This window comes from Camelina sativa, chromosome 19 (genome assembly GCF_000633955.1).
Source record: "Camelina sativa cultivar DH55 chromosome 19, Cs, whole genome shotgun sequence".
Classification (NCBI taxonomy): Eukaryota; Viridiplantae; Streptophyta; class Magnoliopsida; order Brassicales; family Brassicaceae; genus Camelina; species Camelina sativa.
Window position 1 is genome coordinate 3,590,161 of NC_025703.1, and position 17,033 is coordinate 3,607,193.

A 17,033-nucleotide genomic window follows, 5' to 3' on the forward strand; every position below is an offset into this window, starting at 1 on the left:
TTTTTTTTTTTTTTTTGGTGTGTTAATGAGAGTGATCGATATTGTGTTCTTAGGTTTTGTTGTCGATTTGCTCGCTGTTGAATGACCCTAACCCGAAAGATCCTCTTGTGCCGGAGATAGCCGAGATGTACTTGGTAGATAAACCCAAGTACGAGTCGATTGCGCAAAGCTGGACACAGAAGTATGCCACTTGATGATAAAACAGAGCCAAAAGGTTCTGTTATTTTTGCATGGAAGTGGAAATTTGAAGAAAAAAAATATGATTTTTGTGGGGTTTATTATTAGCAAACGATATATTATGTTATCATAATCGAACGACTAATTAGCTGATCTTAATTATCTATATTCACCTGATCTACATTATGATTTTCTCTCATCACTTAAAAGAGTCTATAGACTCGTTTTCAAAAGTGGAGTTTTTTTAACCTACAACAATCTTCATTCATCCTTTTGAGTATTACCATCAAACTATTTTGGAGTAGCTATATGTGTGACATACTTTTAAACAAAAAGTTGTAATATTACTCATTAGTGCTCCTAAAAAGTTCGGAAAATTGGCGTTTTGTTATTAAATAGTAGTACTCATTTTATAAACACTATAGAGTAGTACGTAAGAAAATTGCAATGTCTTTTCTTTATCAACAATTGGCAAGGAATATAACTAGTAGTACAAATGTACAATATAGTAGATGGGAAAAAATTGAGAGATTAAAGTCCTTTTTGGTGTAGATCTGTACAATGGGGTTGACTTGTCTTCTAACTTGAAAAATAAGCTTTGAAGTCCTTTTTGGTGTTCTTAAAAGATAACCCTGTGTGAAGCTACGTAGATGTTCCCCTTTTTTTTCACTATTAATATGCTTTCATTATTTAAAGGAATATCTGTATTAGTCACTAAAAAAAAATTAGATGATTGTGGTATCAATTAACTCATACTTATTAGAAGACTAGTAGTAGTCACAAATTAGATAATTGTGGCATCGAACTATCTATTCACATTGTTTGTTTCGATACTTTCTTCATTGCATGTGTAACTGCAATCTCAATTGCCGACAAACTACAAAAAAAAAAAAAAGGTAGAGCAATCTAACTTTAAGACTTGGCAAATAAAAAAAAACTGTTAAAAGTACATAATTAAGAAAAAGGAACTATCCAATTTAATTATAATTTTGAAAAGTACATATAAAAAAAATTAGAAAAAAAAAATTAGAAAAAAACAATTAAGAAAAGGAACTATACAATGCAATTTCATTATAATTTACTCAAATTTATTTAGTAAAGCGTTAAAAAAACCAACTAATAAAGTGAAAATCTCGAAAAAGGAAAAAAAAAAAAAAGGTGGGACGGACAGAGAGGAGAAGAGGAGGGCAAAGTCGTAATTTAAATAGAAATAAAATAGAAGTTGGGTCATTTTAATGGTGGAGGGAGGGAGAGCTTCTTCTCCAATCAACGACTCTTATAATTTGGTCTCCCCCACTTCAATACGACTGCGTTTCTTCCATTTTCTTCATCATCCATCCTCAACACACACACACAAAAAGTTTAGGTAAAAAAGTAAATTATCTCCTTTCTCTTCCTTCTTCTCTTTGTTTGTCTCTCTAAAAGTTTTAGGCTTTTCAGCCTCTCTGATCGTTATTATCCGATCTCAAAGGTCCGTTCTTTCCTCGTTTAGATTCTCTTTTTTTTTTTTTTTGGTTGCCTAAACTGTTTTCAAGTTTTCGGTTTATTCGTGTTATTATTGAAAACCCTCTTCGCAATTCGATGAACTGAAAGTTTTCTTCTTTTTTTTTTAATTCCAGGAAAATTGCAACAAAAAAAAAAAGAAAAAAGAATCGATTTTTATATATATTTCAGGCGAATTCGTATTTCCACAACATTCAAATGGGTAGCTGCGTCTCTAAGGTAATGAATTAAAACAACAAAACCCCCTTTGGTTTTTTATTTTGTCGCATGTTGTCCTGATTGTATTTGTTGTTTTTTTGCGATGATAATGTAAAAAAAGAGGATTTTTTTTGTTGTTGTTGTTGTTTGCTTTGCTACGTAGGGTAAAGGAGACGATGATTCAATCCACAACGTTGAGTTTTCCGGTGGCAATGTTCATCTGGTTACAACCAAAGAGATCTGGGATGACAAATTAGCTGAAGCTGGCCGTGATGGCAAAATCGTAATATTCTCCTCTCTTTTTTTTTTGTTCTTCTCATCGAGTGTGTGTGTGTGTGTGTGTGTTTTCAATCTCAATCCCAATCTCATAAATAAGCCATATATCCTCTCTTCTCTGTAAACAGGTGGTTGCAAACTTCAGCGCGACATGGTGTGGACCTTGTAAGATTGTGGCACCATTCTACATCGAGCTCTCAGAGAAACACCCTAATATCATGTTCCTTCTTGTAGATGTTGATGAACTCAGCGTAAGTGTGTATCTAATGATTGTTTGCGTCTTCTCCTCTCTCTTTTCATATATGTATCTTTAAATGTATTTGTGTGATGATTCTGTTGCAGGATTTTAGCTCATCATGGGACATAAAGGCAACACCAACCTTCTTCTTCCTAAAGAATGGACAGCAAATAGGAAAGCTTGTTGGAGCAAACAAACCAGAGCTACAAAAGAAGATTACTTCTATCATTGATTCTGTGCCTGCTAGTCCTCAACGATCTTGACTCTACTATAGCTGCCTTTTGTTCTTCTGAGGTCTGTTCTCTGTGTCTTTTTCACCGTGTGATCAATTTGGTTGTGTAATGTAAAATGTTTTAAAAGGTCACTAAAAACAATTTGAGTTAGAAGAGCTTCCTGTTTTTATATAATAGTATGCATCTTTTTCAATTCGCTCAGTACTCAATATATCCTTGAAACGTAGCAAACTAAAATGTTGCAAGCCACTACTTTGATTTCTTCTTTGATATCATATACACACTTTACTAATGAAAGGCAAATCATCCAATGCCTCAGTATTTATGACATCTCGATCCTTTCTCTTAAACTTGCGGATATTTCGTTTGTCCACAATCGAATTCTTATTTGTATACTACTACCTTCGCAAATCGCTCAAGCAGAGATCGAGATGAGAGAAGCCTGAAATCACCTTATTATGGTCATGGATAGGGCTTGGACNGTATGCATCTTTTTCAATTCTCTCAGTACTCAATATATCCTTGAAACGTAGCAAACTAAAATGTTGCAAGCCACTACTTTGATTTCTTCTTTGATATCATATACACACTTTACTAATGAAAGGCAAATCATCCAATGCCTCAGTATTTATGACATCTCGATCCTTTCTCTTAAACTTGCGGATATTTCGTTTGTCCACAATCGAATTCTTATCTGTATACTACTACCTTCGCAAATCGCTCAAGCAGAGATCGAGATGAGAGAAGCCTGAAATCACCTTATTATGGTCATGGATAGGGCTTGGACGGTTTCTAAACCAGATAGAACCAGCACATATACATGACTACAGAGAATAAGGCCAAAAAAATCGGAGCTAAAATATTGTAACTAGTCTGAAATCTGATAGGAGCTAATATATATTACAAGTGAAGAAATGACTCTTCTTCAAAATCATCAACATATAGGGGTTTTTGGCCAAGAACAGAGAGTTTGTCAATAATTCTAGGAACTATTTGCAATTTGTATTGTAAGTAAGAGACTCAAAAGAACCATTTGACTTTCACTTGAACTTTATATTTAAACTAGAGTCTAATTTATAAAGGTAATGCTAACTACTAGTCTGGTCCAAAGAAACATCTTTATCATCTTATTTACGTTTTAATTCGTTGAAGAAGGTCAAAGGTCAATATTAGCAGCTCTGGTTCAATAATTTAACTATCTCTTCTCGATCAAAACATTCCTTTTTCATTAATTTTAATAAGATATCATAAATCAAGTACTATAAAACAGGTTTTTTAGTCAACCGTATATTTTTTACATGTTCATATGTTTCGGAGTAACATGAGTATACTTCATTTACAAGTTGGATGTGGATCTGTGAAGGAATGAAGGAGGAGGCCTCACGTATGTGAAGTTGGTAAATGGATTGGCCTTAGGATCCGAACTGGGACTGCTTGCTGGAGAATCCAAAACAGACATTTCAGTCCAACACTTGTCAAAATTTGCTATGCATTGTCTTCCTGAAACCTCCGGTTTGAAACTTGGTTGTACTTCTCTAGCTTCCAGCTTCTTCCAGTTTATTCCCTTAAACCATTTGTGCTTTTTAATCTCCTCTGCTCCAGTCGGTCCACTTCCCAGTCGCCTTTCCGGCTCTTTTGCCAGCAGCTACATATTCATTACAAAGTCAGAATCAGAATTGCTCTAAATCTAATGCTTCAAAGTATAAAAAGATTGTTTCTTCTCTCATAAAAATGTTTACTTACCCCTTTCAGTAAAGCATGAGCTTCATTAGACAGAAACTTCGGAAGCTTGATCTTTTCCTTTACTATTCTCTGCTGTATCATTCCTTTGCTCCCTACAAACGGCGGCTGCACAATGAAAACAATGGCATCACAACACAATTTTCAGTTATCATCTATACAAATACCACTCTGTATGCAACAAAAGAAAAAGAAAAAACACACTTCTTTTTTTACCTTGCCAGTGAGCATCTCATAGAGAAGGATCCCTACGCTCCACCAGTCGGCAGCCTTATTGTGTCCTTTACCGCGAACAATTTCAGGGGCCATGTACTCGGTAGTTCCACACATGGAGTTTGATCTTGTGTTTTCTTCAAATTCCTTTGCCAAACCAAAATCGGTTAACATCACGTGGCCATCAACGTCCATGAGTATGTTTTCAGGTTTAAGGTCTCTATGCATTATGCCTTTCTCATGTAGATGGGAAACTGCAGAGACGATTTCTGCAGTGTACACACGAGCCAAGTCCTCTCTGTAAAACAGTAAAAAACAGAACTAATTTAAACCTTGCAGACAAATTCTGGCGAAACTCCAAAGATGGTTCAAAGAAAAAGAATTTACACTAAACCTGAAAAGCCCTTGGTGATAAAGCTGGAAGAAAAGATGACCTCCGTTTATAAAGTCGAGCACAAGATAGAGCCTGTACTTGGTCTGCAAGGGAATGTATAACACTGTAAGTTAAGAAGTAGTGAAGTAAAATCAAAAGGATGCAAAACAGAACAAAAAGTGGAAAATGTACCTGAAAAGAGTATTTAAGTTGTACAATGAATGGATGATCGATTTTGGTAAGAATATCGCGTTCAGCTTTCATGTATTCGGCATGGTTCTTCTCAACAATTTTATCTTTTCTCATGACCTTCATGGCATATATCTCAGATGTGTCTTTTTTCCTGACTTGATACACTTTCCCAAATGCACCTTGTCCCACAACCTTCAATACCTCAAAGTCCTCAATGCCTACTACACATGAGACGTCCCCAAGCTCTCCCTCTGGAGATTTATCACTGTCAGTGTCATCATCATTCCCAGAGAATTCATCGTTTTTTTCAAGACACTCCTCCTCCACCAAGTCAATTGAGTTTTTAGTCTCTCGTAAGGTAAGCTTGTTCAGGTTCAAAGAAAGGCTAACGACAGAAGATGGGCCAACCAATGAGTGGGATCGGCTGTAGACAACAGCAGGCTCGTCACAGAGAACATCACTGGGGTCTCCAGAGGAGTTAGCTTCAGGCATTGGACCAAAAACATCAGAGAAGTCGAGCTCAAGGTTATCATTGAAGACAGGTTTTGGAGGGCTGATGGATAAATAGAGGTGTTTCTGAAATGGCTTGCCAGTCAGGTTTTTGTTGGCAACAACAGGACACTGAGAAGAAACCATATTTCTAAAAAATCGCCAAAAGAATGATCTCGGAGAAACGAAGCTTCCCAAGTTCACCAGATTGGTGAGTGTCTCCTACAGATGGAGTGAGTGAGGGAGAAAATTTGGAACAGCAGACCAAAATCAAGGAAGAGGAGCTCTTCTTGTTTCCCAATTTGAAGGAAACAGTGGTTGCTGCACAAGTGCTCAAATGCCATCAAAGTGCTTTATGATCTGCAGTTCATAAAATTTGGGAGGGTTAAGACATACATGATCATGAAAAAAAAAAAAAAAAAACTCAAATACATTCATTATTGACCAAAAACAATGAACAGAGACGGATACGGAATTAAAAAATAAGCAAATGAAAAATATTCTTTTTTAGAATTACCAAAAGCTATAATAAAATCAACATATTTGACATTAAGAAAACATCACACCGACCTAATATCTTTAAATGATCATCCCACCCAAATAAAACGCAGAAGTTTTAGAATTTCCCTATTCAGAATCGGTTAAAAATTATAGCAGGTTCGAGGATAACAAAGAACTCTAATATCTGTAATTCAAATCTAGTATGAGAATCAGGCGAACAGGTGCCGCCGCATAACACAAGCAATTTGTAGAACAAAACAGAGAAAAATTATGAGCTGGACCTAAAAAAAGGTTTCGTGTCGTAGAAACAATATATGAACTTTACGATAAATTTAAAACTAGAATAACAAAAGGAATCCAAATACTGCGAGAGAGCTAAAAGTCAAAGATGGAGAGAGAGGGATTTTACCAGGGAATATGCTTTGAGGAAGGAGAGAGACGAGAAGAAGAGAAAGACAACTTAAAAAGGAAAGAGGTGATTGATTGCCAAACCCACAAGGAAAAAAGGTTTCAGAAGGCGCGTGGCTTCTTCTTTTATTGTCTTTCGGAAGCTATCGCGGATCATGGGGTCAGGACACGTGTTCGTATTTTATTGGGAAACCGTAAACTCTTCTCTGTTTTTTACTGGGCCGGCATTATTTAAGCCATTACAAGACGATCACTCTGGTCAAAAAGCTACATATCGTTATCACGTACACGTTTTCTCAACGTTTTTTTTTATTTTTCACGAGGGTCGAAAGGGTCATTGTTAGTTGTTCGACTTTAATTATTGGTACTCAACCAAAACATGATTCAACTCAAATATAAATTAAGCTTCTTAGTCAACCGAGATTGTTTTCATGTTCATACGTTTGGCGGAAAACAACAACAAAATAAGCATGAATAACATAATATATAGTTTCATCTACAAATTGGATGTGGATCGGTGAAGGAATGAAGGAGGAGGCCTCACGTATGTGAAGTTGGTAAATGGATTGGCCTTTGGATCCGAACTCGGACTGCTTGCCGGAGAATCCAAAACTGACATTTCAGTCCAACACTTGTCGAAGTTTGCTATGCATTGTCTTCCCGAAACCTCCGGCTTGAAACTTGGTTGTACTTCTCTAGCCTCCAACTTCTTCCAGTTTATTCCCTTAAACCATTTGTGCTTTTTTATTTCCTCTGCTCCAGTCGGTCCACTTCCCAGTCGCCTTTCTGGCTCTTTTGCCAGCAGCTACATATTCATTACAAAGTCAGAATCAGTATTGCTCTAAATCCAATGCTTCAAAGTAAAAAAAGATTGTAGAAGAGTCTTCTCATAAGAATGTTTACTTACCCCTTTCAGCATCGCATGAGCTTCATTAGACAGAAACTTCGGAAGCTTGATCTTTTCCTTTACTATGCTCTGCTGTATCTTTCCTTTGCTTCCCATAAACGGAGGCTACAAAAGGAAATCAAATTGCATCACACAACACTTCACCTTAACAAATTACCAAGACACGAGGCTGCATGCAAATTACAAAGAAGGCGGCTTTTACCTTTCCTGTGAGCATTTCATATAGAAGAATCCCTACGCTCCACCAGTCAGCCGCTTTATCATGTCCTTTTCCTCGAACGATTTCAGGTGCCATATACTCCGTGGTTCCGCACATGGAGTTTGATCTTGTGTTTTCTTCAAATTCCTTTGCTAAACCGAAATCTGTTAACATCACGTGACCATCTGTGTCCATGAGTATGTTTTCAGGTTTTAGATCTCTATGCATTATGCCTTTCTCATGGAGATGGGAAACTGCAGAGACAATTTCTGCAGTGTACACACGAGCCAAATCCTCTCTGTAAAAGAGTAAAAAACAGAACCATATTAAACCTTGCAGAATTCTGGTGATACTTGTTAAGTAATTCATAAAGGAATAATAGCATACTTGAAAAGCCCTTGGTGATAGAGCTGGAAGAAAAGATGCCCTCCGTTTATAAAGTCAAGCACAAGATACAACCTATACTTGGTCTGCATAAAAAGGTATATATTAGAACTCTCGTTTATGAAATCGAACTATAAAACAGCAAACAGAGGGAAGATGGATTTTTTACCTGAAAAGAGTACTTAAGTTGAACGATAAAAGGATGATCAATTTTGGTAAGAATATCGCGCTCAGCTTTCATGTATTCTGCATGGTTCTTCTCCATAATGTGATCTTTCCTCATGACCTTCATTGCGTATATCTCAGAGGTCTCCTTTTTCCTGACCTGGTAAACTTTCCCAAATGCACCTTTCCCAACAACCTTCAAAATCTCAAAATCATCTTTGCCTACTACACCTGAGACTTTGGCCAGATCTCCCTCTAGAGCTTTGTCACTGTCACTGTCGTCATTACCAGAGAATTCATCGTTTTCCTTTAAGGATTCGCCTTCAATACATTCCACCAAGTCAATAGAGTCCTCAGTCTCACGTAAGGTGAGCTTGGTCAGCTTCAAAGAATGGCTATCGAGGGAAGAGGGGCCAACCAATGAGTGGGATCGACTGTAGACAACAGCAGGCTCGTCGTAGACAATATCATTGGCCTCTTCAGGGAGTGGACCAAACACATCAGAGAACTCAAGTTCGACATCATCATCTTTCAAGAAAGAATTTGAAGGGCTGATGGATAGATATTGCTGTTTCTGGATTTTGTTGGGGACAGGACGCTGTGAGGAAACCATAATGTCCACAACAACAACAACAACAAACAAAAAAAGATCGATACAGAATCACTGAGAAAGCTTCAAGAGTTCACCACCACAAGCCTGGTGAGGGATTCTGTACCGACGACAGATATTAATGAGGAGAGAACTGACTAAAACAATTGCTAATCTGAAAAATCTTGGGAAAAGGCAATCCGATGACAAGGAGAAGAAGCTCTTGTTGTTTCCCGATTTTAAGGAAACACTGGATGCTGCAGAAGTGCGCAAATGCCATGAAGGTTTTATATTCTCTGCAAAGAACATCAAAGTTTACAGATTCATCAGAGGCTACCCACATGTACATATCAAAATCTCAAACATGACCAAAATCTATGAAGAGACAGAAGCAGAATCAAAAGGGATAATTTTTCACTGCAAAGACACAATCTTGAATAAAACCCAAAGCCCTACACAATCTCCGGATTCAGAATCGATACAAAAAAAAACCAAAATTTCGATAATTCAGATCTACTGATAAGCAAATTTCATGCAAATCGAGATCTATGACCTGAAATCTAAAAAAAACGTTTTGTGGTTTAGAAACAAATCATGGATTTTGATAACTTCTATATGATCCAGAAAAACAAAAAACATCGAATGTAAACTATGTTAAAAAAGGAAAGTCAAATGCAAGAGATAGAGGGGAGATTATTACCAGAGAGGATGGCTGAGGGAAGGAGACAAGGATGGAAATGAAGACGAGAGGAGAATTTAAGAGAAGCATCGCAGATCCAGGGATCTAGACACGTGTTCGTATCCTATTGGGAGAACGTTGACCAGTTGTTAAATATGCGGCGGAGGTTTTTTTGTCCACTAATTCTTTCTTTATTATGGTGGGCCGCCTCTCATCCAAGCCCATCATTTAGAACGTCCTGATTCTTGTTTTTTTTCCCCGGATTATGTGGATTTCGGATTTCAAATCCACGGTTGGCAATAGCTAAAACTCAAACCGTGAGATCAAATACATATATACGTTCTGATAACTTTCCGTTTTCAGAAGATTACAATCGCATATTCCATCGAATCTCTCTAACTTGAACCTTCTTCAACTTTTGTCTTAGTCTTCGTCTTAATAGTTGTTTACGTAACAACTTATTGGGGTACCTGACTCTTTGACGACTTCACTAACAACGTTAAGAGTTGCTGATACATGTTTTAACCAAATTATGTTATTTTGTGTATGAAACAATGGGGGTTCTGACGATGAATTTGCTGTTGTTACTCAAATTTAAATATACTTACACAAATTTCTTATGTGATCGAATAATTATCTCCGGGAGTTCCAAAAAAAAACCACAAATATTTGTCATGGCCTCCTGACTCATATACGCAAAAAAGATTTATCATTGCCTCCTGACTTAGTACCCAACTTAAATTAGGTGTAGATCCGCTTCACGCCCGGTTCATGTATGCACCGGTTCTAGTGTCCACCAATATCTCTTCACCTACGTTAATAAAGAGCGGTACAGTAACTACTGCACCTGTTTCCAGTGTCGCTGGCTTTGATCCACCTATACATCCATCACACAACTTGGTTCAGGCTTGTTTAAACCAAAACACAAGGACCATTCTCTCTCAGCAAAAAGGTTTGTGCAACATTATTACCTTGTGCAGTGTCACCGCGAAGGCCAGGATCAACGTCGACAATTTTCAACTTAACTGTAATTGGTAGATCGAAATCGATAACCTTGCAACAGTCCAGACAGAAACAAGTTAGCATCACCGCTTAATCCTGTCCTGTGAACTACTTACAATTCCATGTTAAAGTGGGTACCTTGTCTTTCCAATACAGCAAAATGCAATCCATGCCTTCTTTCAGCCATTTCGTCTTCTCACCCATATCAGATTCATTAAGACGTGTTTCTTCGTATGTGGTCTACAATACAAAAGAAGATTTGATAACCAAGAAGAAAATCATAACATTTTTAGTACTCAATTTTTAAAGCTATCCCATCAGCGAGTAAGAGAAGTAAAGATCCATTGTGACATACCAAATCCATGAAAACAAACTGAGACCCATCTTTGTATGTGAACTGTTTGGTTTCTTTGTATATATTAGCTTCCTCGACCTGTAACATAGAATGATCATAATAATCAAAAATGGTGCAACTAGAATTATTTAGTCGGATTAAGATACAAGAAAAACAAAAAGGAGAGGATGATATTACAGAAATCCCAGCACGAAATGTTCTCTCCACTGTGCTGCCATTAACATAGTTCCTGATCTTAGTCCTCACAAATGCCGCACCTTTCCCTGGTTTCACATGAAGAAACTCTACCCCAAAGAAAAAACAAGAAAAAAAAAAACTCAATAGACTAGAAAAGTACAAGCATCAAAGCCAAAAACAAATGGTTAAATCTTCATGAACTAGTAAACAATACTATATACCAATTCCATAAACCTTACAAGTATTAGATAAACCAATAGTAAATAGCGAATTGAGGAAGAAGGATACCAAGAACACGCCAAGGAGCACCATCGACTTCGATATTGGTTCCGGCTTTGATGTCGTTAGCAGACATAGAGCAGTGAATCCCTGCAATTCAAATTCGTCCGGATATATCATACAGAAAAGAAAAAAAGAATTTCGAAAGCAATTTTGCATAGAGTGACTCGAATTAAAAGAGATGCGGGAGAGAAATTAACTGGGAAATCTGTTGGTTCGGGGAGAAACCCGCACAGGGAGCGCCAATCGAGATAGTGAGATCGATGAAGATGAAGCAGCTGAATAAGGGATACACAAGGATGGAGATGAAGTTACAGAATATATCGCTCTTCCCGCCATTTTTGTTCTTCCGCCCGACGAGACAAACGGAGTCGCTCGCTCAGTGTTGGCTGTGTGGTGGTGTGGATAAGGTCCTCTAGGGAAGAAGCCAGAAGGGACTCACTCGAGGTTTATTTTTGACTCTCAATTGAACCAACATTTAACACACAGAAAACAAACCGAACCGTACTTCGGTTCAATTCAATTATCCGGTTAAAAACCAATACCAAAACCAGAAGTCAAATTTCATTTTATTTTATGAATGATATGAACATGATGAACTTGTCAAGATCGTAATACCAAAACCAGAAGTCAATTTCAAGAACATCTGTACAGACAGAGTCATAGTTGATTTCAAATGTTCAACTAACACAAAAGACCAACAAAATAATATTACACAGAGCCTTTAAGAACACGAAAAAGCACTCATCATATCTCTACCTCTTGTTCCTCTGTTAAGGAATAGGAATGAGACTTGGCACATAAACATAGCTACAAATAAACGGATCATAGTAGTCATACTGTCTATGTCTTGCTGTCTCGATTTGCTTTGTAATCCCACCTTGATCAAATTCGTAAAACTTGATGCGAATATACCATTTATCATCTTCATCTTCTTCTTCTTCTTGTACACTTGCCTCACACCACAGCATTATATTCCTGTGCTTGCCGATGGAGTATCCTGGCCGAGCCATTTCACTATGAATATGTAACGGTGGGAGATCAGGGCTAGTTACATTGAAATAATGGCTAAACGAAACAACCCCGTCAGTCAAACTGTTTGTCATCCACACCTCAATCCCCGTTGATTCTTCAGCTTGTAGTAACAAAGAGAGTCTATCTCCATTGAAACAGGCCAATCGAGTCACCCAAGAAGAAGGACAAACGCATATCTCCTTGAATGTTTCAACGGAGAAATCAAAACTTACAATGAAATGTTCCTCCTTCTTCACAGCAATCCAATACATATTACCCATCACAGACACGCCGTTGCACTTACTAAAATCTACCTCCCAATCAAACTTACGACCAAGCGTTCTCCACGTATCAGACTTAAACTCATAGATCTCACAATCTGGATCTGAATAACCATCTTTACGAATACGCCAAGGACCAACAACAAGCCTCAAGATTTTGTAGTTATCACGAGATCCTACAGTATTGTCGTATCCAAACCCGAAGTAATCAGTAATCCGGTAAATATCCGACGGTTCGATCCATTTCATATTCCTCAAAACCGGGTTCCAAACTGCGAGTTTTGCGTATTTTAACTCTCTGTAATTCCATTTTTCACACGTACATAGCAAGAGTCCATCACAGTGAACCATAGAATCTATCGGATACGACTCGCGGAACTCCTCAGGGATTAATGCAACTGAGAGTGTTCCACTGACCGGATCCATGATCTGACGATCATATACTCTTATGAACCGTTCCGGAGATCGATCCAAGTGACTGTACATGAATCTTTTGTCGCTGGTGATGAGAGCGTACCATTTCTTGCACGTCGATTTGAATCTGATCAAGGATTCGGCGGGAGTCCTGTAAAGTATTTCTTCTATCATCTCGAGTGGCAGCGATGGCAACAACAAACGCTTTGGGGAAGCCATGCGACGCTGCTTACTGTGAAGATTTGAATCGTATCAGAGAGATTGATTCTTGAATAAGGTTTCTTTTTCGTTTTCTCAGTTAAGTTTTAAAGATGTGAAGGCGAATAAGGAAAGGAAAATATAATGTGAATCTTTAACGATCTTATCTTTACTGAGAAAGTTAATGACGTTACTGGTTTTATCCATACACAAAACATTTATGTACTTTTAAAGAATTGTGTTGATATGTACAAAGGTTGATTATTAAAATCTAAAGACGAAGAAATGTTGATTATTATGTACAACAACAACAGCATAAACCCTCTCTCGATGTCCGGATTTATAAACAACGCAAAAACAAAAAAAAAAAAGAAGAAAAAACTTTTTTTTTTTCTTTTTAATATATTTGGAATCCAAAAAAAAACAAATCAACGCCAAAAATATAAAAACAAATAGGAAAAAGAAGAAAGAAGAGAGAGAGAGATATGAACAAATCAAAACCCTTCCAGACTAGTTCTCCTACCACTGGCTGAAGACGATCTCCGAACCTCTTCCCTGGCCATCTCCTCCAACGATGAACAAGCTCGTGGCGGAAACACTGGTGGGAACATGACCGTTCCTCCCCTTGTGGGTGAAATCGACGGTTGTCGTGGTGGCGGCGAGGGTGAAAAGCTCGACCTTGGTGGCACTGACGCTGGGGTCCAAATAATGGTGTTGAGACTGCTTGATCTTCCCATATGTTTCCTTGCAGCGACAGGTGCTGGTTCTATTAACGGAAACCTACACGAGTACTTCATGTCCTGTATGACTTTCAGTTGATCCACAATGTTTCTCATGGTTGGACGCTCTGATGGCTCCACCTGCAGACATTTCTGTGCTATATCCGCTACGCTCCTTGCTGCTTTCGCCGGAAACCGACCTTTAAGCTGAGGATCCATGATAAGTGAGAGCCTGCAGTCATCTGCTAGAAAAGCTCGGCTCCATTTCACCAAGTTCCTCTCTTCTTTCGGGTAAGCCCCGTCCATGTTTTTCCTCCCCGTCAGCATCTCAAGAAGAACTATTCCGTAGCTCCACACGTTGCTCTTCGGTGTCAAAAGCCCTCTCTCTATCGTCTCGACCGAGAGATTCGCAAGTGCTGAACTGTTTGATGTCTCTGTCTCTGGAGCATGGCCTGCACAACCGTATCCTGATAGCTTGGCGCTGAAATCTTTGTCGACTTGGATATTAGCAGTAGAAAATTCATTGTACATTGCCTGTTTCATTCGGAGGACGAAATAGGCTCAGTCACCAATATGTTCATCCAACATGTTATCAATACGAAAAAGGCTCAGTCACCAATATATGTTATCATCCAAATTCACAAATGTACCTGAAACGGGCCTTCTTCGTGCAAGAAGGTTAAACCTAGAGCTGCGCAAAGAGCAATCTTCATCCTAGTGTTCCAATCAAGTGGAGGACCATCTGATCTCCCATGCAGCAACCGGTCCAAACTACCGTGAGCAAGCCTCTCGTACACCAGCATTCTAGTGTCCAAACCGTCACGGGCATGATAGCCTACCAGTTTACACAGATTCTGGTGTTGCAGCGAGGCCAATGTGTTCACTTCATTAATGAACTCTCTGATACTCTGTAGAATAACAATATTAAGGAAACAAACACATAAATAAATATCCTCAGACTTGGTAACAATAACCACAAAGATTTAGTTACCTGAGTGGTTACGTTAAGTCGCACAACAGTTGCGTCGACCTTCTTTAAGCCAGAGGTTGAAGCTTCATCACCAAAAGAAGCCATGTACATAACAGATGAAAGACCTTCCAACACACAACGGTCAGAGTAAAAAGCGCTACACGCAGCAGCCACTTCATCATATGAGAAGCTCCTAACAGACGCGCTAGGTGGCAAAGGCAAAGGTCCAGATACAGCTCCCGATGCGGATAACCGACCGCTGTTTCCATTAAAGGACTTGAAGCTTCCCCAATTCTTCAATGACGAGCCAGTCTTCGGCGATGGCAGCGGAAGCGGTTGAGGACTAGATTCTTTAGTAGAAGGACGAGCATCTCTTGGTTGGTCATCTTGCTCGTCATGGTAAACTCCAGCAAGAAGATCCCGTTCGACAGCACCGTGAATGCTTGAAGGAGCAGACATCACTCTTGCCCGGCTACTCATATCTCCGGTTCCACCATTAGTAGAGAGAATTGGCTTCACTCGAGTTCTGAAGCTGGGAGGAGCTGATTGTAAACTACGACTTGCAATGTTGGGTGGCTGAGGTAAAGCAGTTGGCTTGCTTTCTTCAGGATCAAACCGCTTCATAGACACGGAGCCTCGTTTCTTCTTGCTCTTCAAAGGGAAACAACCCAAAACCATCTTTTTTTCCAATCTTTTAATATCTGTTTGTGATGCTAATATACATAAACTCCAGCCTTGGAATGCATATAATAAACTCAGGAGAAAATCACAATTTCACCTGAAAAATGATTCAAAAGATAATAACTGATTAGCAAATCACACAAAAAGACACAGTTTTTAGAAAACCCAGATCCGTTTTTTTTTTTTGTGTGTGTGCATGTGTTGGCCATAGAAATAAACAATTTTTTCAGTAGAACTGGATAAAAATATTCGTTTCTACAGATCTCGTGGTTGAGAATTTTAGAACTTGAAGCAACAACAAGCAAAAGGACATAAACCCTAATTCAATAACAGTGAAACAGCAACAAAAACTGCAAAGATTGTATAACCTAATAAGAAGACACGCTTTGGATTAGTTTAATGACGATATCCAATTAGATTAAATTCGGTAAAGAGACAAGAGACAAGGACAATTAAATCCAGTAATACAACGAACTTCACTTTTATTTTCTAAAATCGCATTATCATTGGATAGATATTTTTCAATTCAAGAAAATAAATAAAAAATCAATTTTTCACTTTTGAAAGTGAGCTAATTGATGAAACCAAAGTTGTCATTTACACACAATCTTAGGATAAATCAAAATCTATTCCTGAGAAAGTTCGTTATCCGAACACAACAAAAAAGACATGAAGTCTTCGATCTAGAAAAATCAAAACAGACATGGAAGATAGAAGAAATCAGTTCAAACCTGGAAGAGACAAAGAGAACCCAAGAAAATTCTAAGGAGACTGCAGCTACAGAGAGAGAGAGAGAGATATGCACAAAATATAAATGAGAAATTTCTGGGAAGAAGAAGAAGAAGAAGGGGGAGGAAACTAAACAAGTCTGTCTGTTTGGGAAAGTGCGAGAGAGAGAGAAACAAATAAAATTGGTGGGACCTCAAAAGAGGCAGTGGTCAAAGTTCAAACCAAAACAGATATCCAAAGATTTTATTATATTACTATCTTTTTAGAGTTTTGTCCAAAATCTTAATTCAATTCCTCAGCTAACTAGTTTGGAATTTTTCTCTTACTCTACTTTTTTTATATTCTTTCTTTCCACTTTTTGTTTTCTTTCTCTCTATAACCTCGTCACAAAAAATATTATACTACAAATCTACCTCATTCACATTTTATTATTATTATTTTCTCATTAACACAATGAAGCTGCTCAAAAAGATATAACTCTACATGATGTTGTTCCAACTAATAGCCTTTTCTTATTAGTTTTTTTAACCTGTTTGTAAGAAAAATATAAAAAAATAAAGAGTAGTCCTCAAAATTCTTTTTGCTATATCACATATCATTTTTTTTTGGAAAAATTACATATCATATGAAATACAATCACTTTATCAAAAAATTTACTTAATAATCAACTCTATTTTCTTAATCATTGTGATTTAAATTTCTATTTAACGAAGATATTGTATATATTTATCAATTATAACTTAAATTATA

At 37.8% G+C, this 17,033-nt stretch overlaps 7 protein-coding genes across 11 annotated transcripts in view; 2 read left to right on the forward strand and 5 right to left on the reverse strand.

Annotated features, from left to right (window-relative positions):
• Positions 1 to 410, forward strand: part of LOC104764558 (ubiquitin-conjugating enzyme E2 11-like) — a 3,794-nt gene extending 3,384 nt beyond the window's left edge. For all 3 annotated transcript variants that reach the window (XM_010488108.2, XM_010488110.2, XM_019241337.1), the window contains one exon: positions 54 to 410. In XM_010488108.2, coding sequence (XP_010486410.1) covers positions 54 to 194 — 141 coding nt within the window. In that variant the 3' untranslated portion in view covers positions 195 to 410. The remainder of the gene's footprint in view (positions 1 to 53) is intronic.
• On the forward strand, positions 1,428 to 2,818 carry LOC104764560 (thioredoxin H9). Of its 2 annotated transcripts, none has more exons than XM_010488112.2 (5): positions 1,428 to 1,648; positions 1,797 to 1,899; positions 2,042 to 2,161; positions 2,283 to 2,405; positions 2,497 to 2,818. In XM_010488112.2, the coding sequence occupies exons 2-5, from the start codon at positions 1,879 to 1,881 to the stop codon at positions 2,653 to 2,655; spliced, it is 423 nt and encodes a 140-aa protein (XP_010486414.1). In that variant the 5' UTR covers positions 1,428 to 1,648; positions 1,797 to 1,878; the 3' UTR covers positions 2,656 to 2,818. The 2 variants fall into 2 exon arrangements, with proteins under 2 accessions (XP_010486414.1, XP_010486413.1); XM_010488111.2 differs by having other exon boundaries at positions 1,428 to 1,543.
• Positions 3,831 to 6,644, reverse strand: LOC104764561 (serine/threonine-protein kinase AtPK2/AtPK19-like). 2 transcript variants are annotated; one of them, XM_010488115.2, is made up of 6 exons: positions 6,543 to 6,644; positions 5,144 to 5,992; positions 4,973 to 5,055; positions 4,582 to 4,876; positions 4,369 to 4,473; positions 3,831 to 4,270 (listed from the first exon to the last, which is right to left on the reverse strand). In XM_010488115.2, the coding sequence occupies exons 2-6, from the start codon at positions 5,777 to 5,779 to the stop codon at positions 3,962 to 3,964; spliced, it is 1,428 nt and encodes a 475-aa protein (XP_010486417.1). In that variant the 5' UTR covers positions 5,780 to 5,992; positions 6,543 to 6,644; the 3' UTR covers positions 3,831 to 3,961. The 2 variants fall into 2 exon arrangements, with proteins under 2 accessions (XP_010486417.1, XP_010486418.1); XM_010488116.2 differs by lacking the exon at positions 6,543 to 6,644 and adding an exon at positions 6,203 to 6,532.
• LOC104764562 (serine/threonine-protein kinase AtPK1/AtPK6) lies at positions 6,922 to 9,586 on the reverse strand. Its single transcript, XM_010488117.2, has 6 exons — positions 9,486 to 9,586; positions 8,201 to 9,081; positions 8,035 to 8,117; positions 7,651 to 7,945; positions 7,449 to 7,553; positions 6,922 to 7,346 (listed from the first exon to the last, which is right to left on the reverse strand). Exons 2-6 carry the CDS (start codon positions 8,807 to 8,809, stop codon positions 7,038 to 7,040), a joined length of 1,401 nt encoding a protein of 466 aa, XP_010486419.1. The 5' UTR covers positions 8,810 to 9,081; positions 9,486 to 9,586; the 3' UTR covers positions 6,922 to 7,037.
• Positions 10,026 to 11,718, reverse strand: LOC104764563 (elongation factor P-like). Its single transcript, XM_010488118.2, has 7 exons — positions 11,478 to 11,718; positions 11,287 to 11,367; positions 10,999 to 11,105; positions 10,822 to 10,899; positions 10,605 to 10,706; positions 10,436 to 10,517; positions 10,026 to 10,341 (listed from the first exon to the last, which is right to left on the reverse strand). Exons 1-7 carry the CDS (start codon positions 11,614 to 11,616, stop codon positions 10,223 to 10,225), a joined length of 708 nt encoding a protein of 235 aa, XP_010486420.1. The 5' UTR covers positions 11,617 to 11,718; the 3' UTR covers positions 10,026 to 10,222.
• On the reverse strand, positions 12,001 to 13,241 carry LOC104764564 (F-box protein At3g08750-like). The gene has a single exon (XM_010488119.2). The coding sequence runs from the start codon at positions 13,203 to 13,205 to the stop codon at positions 12,051 to 12,053; it is 1,155 nt and encodes a 384-aa protein (XP_010486421.1). The 5' UTR covers positions 13,206 to 13,241; the 3' UTR covers positions 12,001 to 12,050.
• On the reverse strand, positions 13,432 to 16,445 carry LOC104764565 (probable receptor-like protein kinase At3g55450). Its single transcript, XM_010488120.2, has 4 exons — positions 16,286 to 16,445; positions 14,895 to 15,651; positions 14,554 to 14,811; positions 13,432 to 14,437 (listed from the first exon to the last, which is right to left on the reverse strand). The coding sequence occupies exons 2-4, from the start codon at positions 15,549 to 15,551 to the stop codon at positions 13,679 to 13,681; spliced, it is 1,674 nt and encodes a 557-aa protein (XP_010486422.1). The 5' UTR covers positions 15,552 to 15,651; positions 16,286 to 16,445; the 3' UTR covers positions 13,432 to 13,678.

What these genes read in the sequence shown, in the direction of transcription:
- LOC104764565 (XM_010488120.2), bottom strand. Translation starts at nt 15,551, where the DNA reads ATGGTTTTGGGTTGTTTCCCTTTGAAGAGCAAGAAGAAACGAGGCTCC. An exon ending in GACTTAACGTAACCACTCAG is followed by an intron (nt 14,812 to 14,894) that starts GTAACTAAATCT and finishes GTTATTCTACAG; the next exon opens with AGTATCAGAGAGTTCATTAA. An exon ending in ACGAAGAAGGCCCGTTTCAG is followed by an intron (nt 14,438 to 14,553) that starts GTACATTTGTGA and finishes CGAATGAAACAG; the next exon opens with GCAATGTACAATGAATTTTC.
- LOC104764560 (XM_010488112.2), top strand. Translation starts at nt 1,879, where the DNA reads ATGGGTAGCTGCGTCTCTAAG. An exon ending in TGGGTAGCTGCGTCTCTAAG is followed by an intron (nt 1,900 to 2,041) that starts GTAATGAATTAA and finishes TTTGCTACGTAG; the next exon opens with GGTAAAGGAGACGATGATTC. An exon ending in TAGATGTTGATGAACTCAGC is followed by an intron (nt 2,406 to 2,496) that starts GTAAGTGTGTAT and finishes ATTCTGTTGCAG; the next exon opens with GATTTTAGCTCATCATGGGA.
- LOC104764561 (XM_010488115.2), bottom strand. Translation starts at nt 5,779, where the DNA reads ATGGTTTCTTCTCAGTGTCCTGTTGTTGCCAACAAAAACCTGACTGGC. An exon ending in ATGAGATGCTCACTGGCAAG is followed by an intron (nt 4,474 to 4,581) that starts GTAAAAAAAGAA and finishes TTCATTGTGCAG; the next exon opens with CCGCCGTTTGTAGGGAGCAA. An exon ending in CTCATGCTTTACTGAAAGGG is followed by an intron (nt 4,271 to 4,368) that starts GTAAGTAAACAT and finishes ATGAATATGTAG; the next exon opens with CTGCTGGCAAAAGAGCCGGA.
- LOC104764563 (XM_010488118.2), bottom strand. Translation starts at nt 11,616, where the DNA reads ATGGCGGGAAGAGCGATATATTCTGTAACTTCATCTCCATCCTTGTGT. An exon ending in AGTTTGTTTTCATGGATTTG is followed by an intron (nt 10,707 to 10,821) that starts GTATGTCACAAT and finishes TTTGTATTGTAG; the next exon opens with ACCACATACGAAGAAACACG. An exon ending in TGCTGTATTGGAAAGACAAG is followed by an intron (nt 10,518 to 10,604) that starts GTACCCACTTTA and finishes GACTGTTGCAAG; the next exon opens with GTTATCGATTTCGATCTACC.
- LOC104764562 (XM_010488117.2), bottom strand. Translation starts at nt 8,809, where the DNA reads ATGGTTTCCTCACAGCGTCCTGTCCCCAACAAAATCCAGAAACAGCAA. An exon ending in TATCACCAAGGGCTTTTCAA is followed by an intron (nt 7,946 to 8,034) that starts GTATGCTATTAT and finishes ACTCTTTTACAG; the next exon opens with AGAGGATTTGGCTCGTGTGT. An exon ending in ATGAAATGCTCACAGGAAAG is followed by an intron (nt 7,554 to 7,650) that starts GTAAAAGCCGCC and finishes TTCCTTTTGTAG; the next exon opens with CCTCCGTTTATGGGAAGCAA.
- LOC104764564 (XM_010488119.2), bottom strand. Translation starts at nt 13,205, where the DNA reads ATGGCTTCCCCAAAGCGTTTGTTGTTGCCATCGCTGCCACTCGAGATG.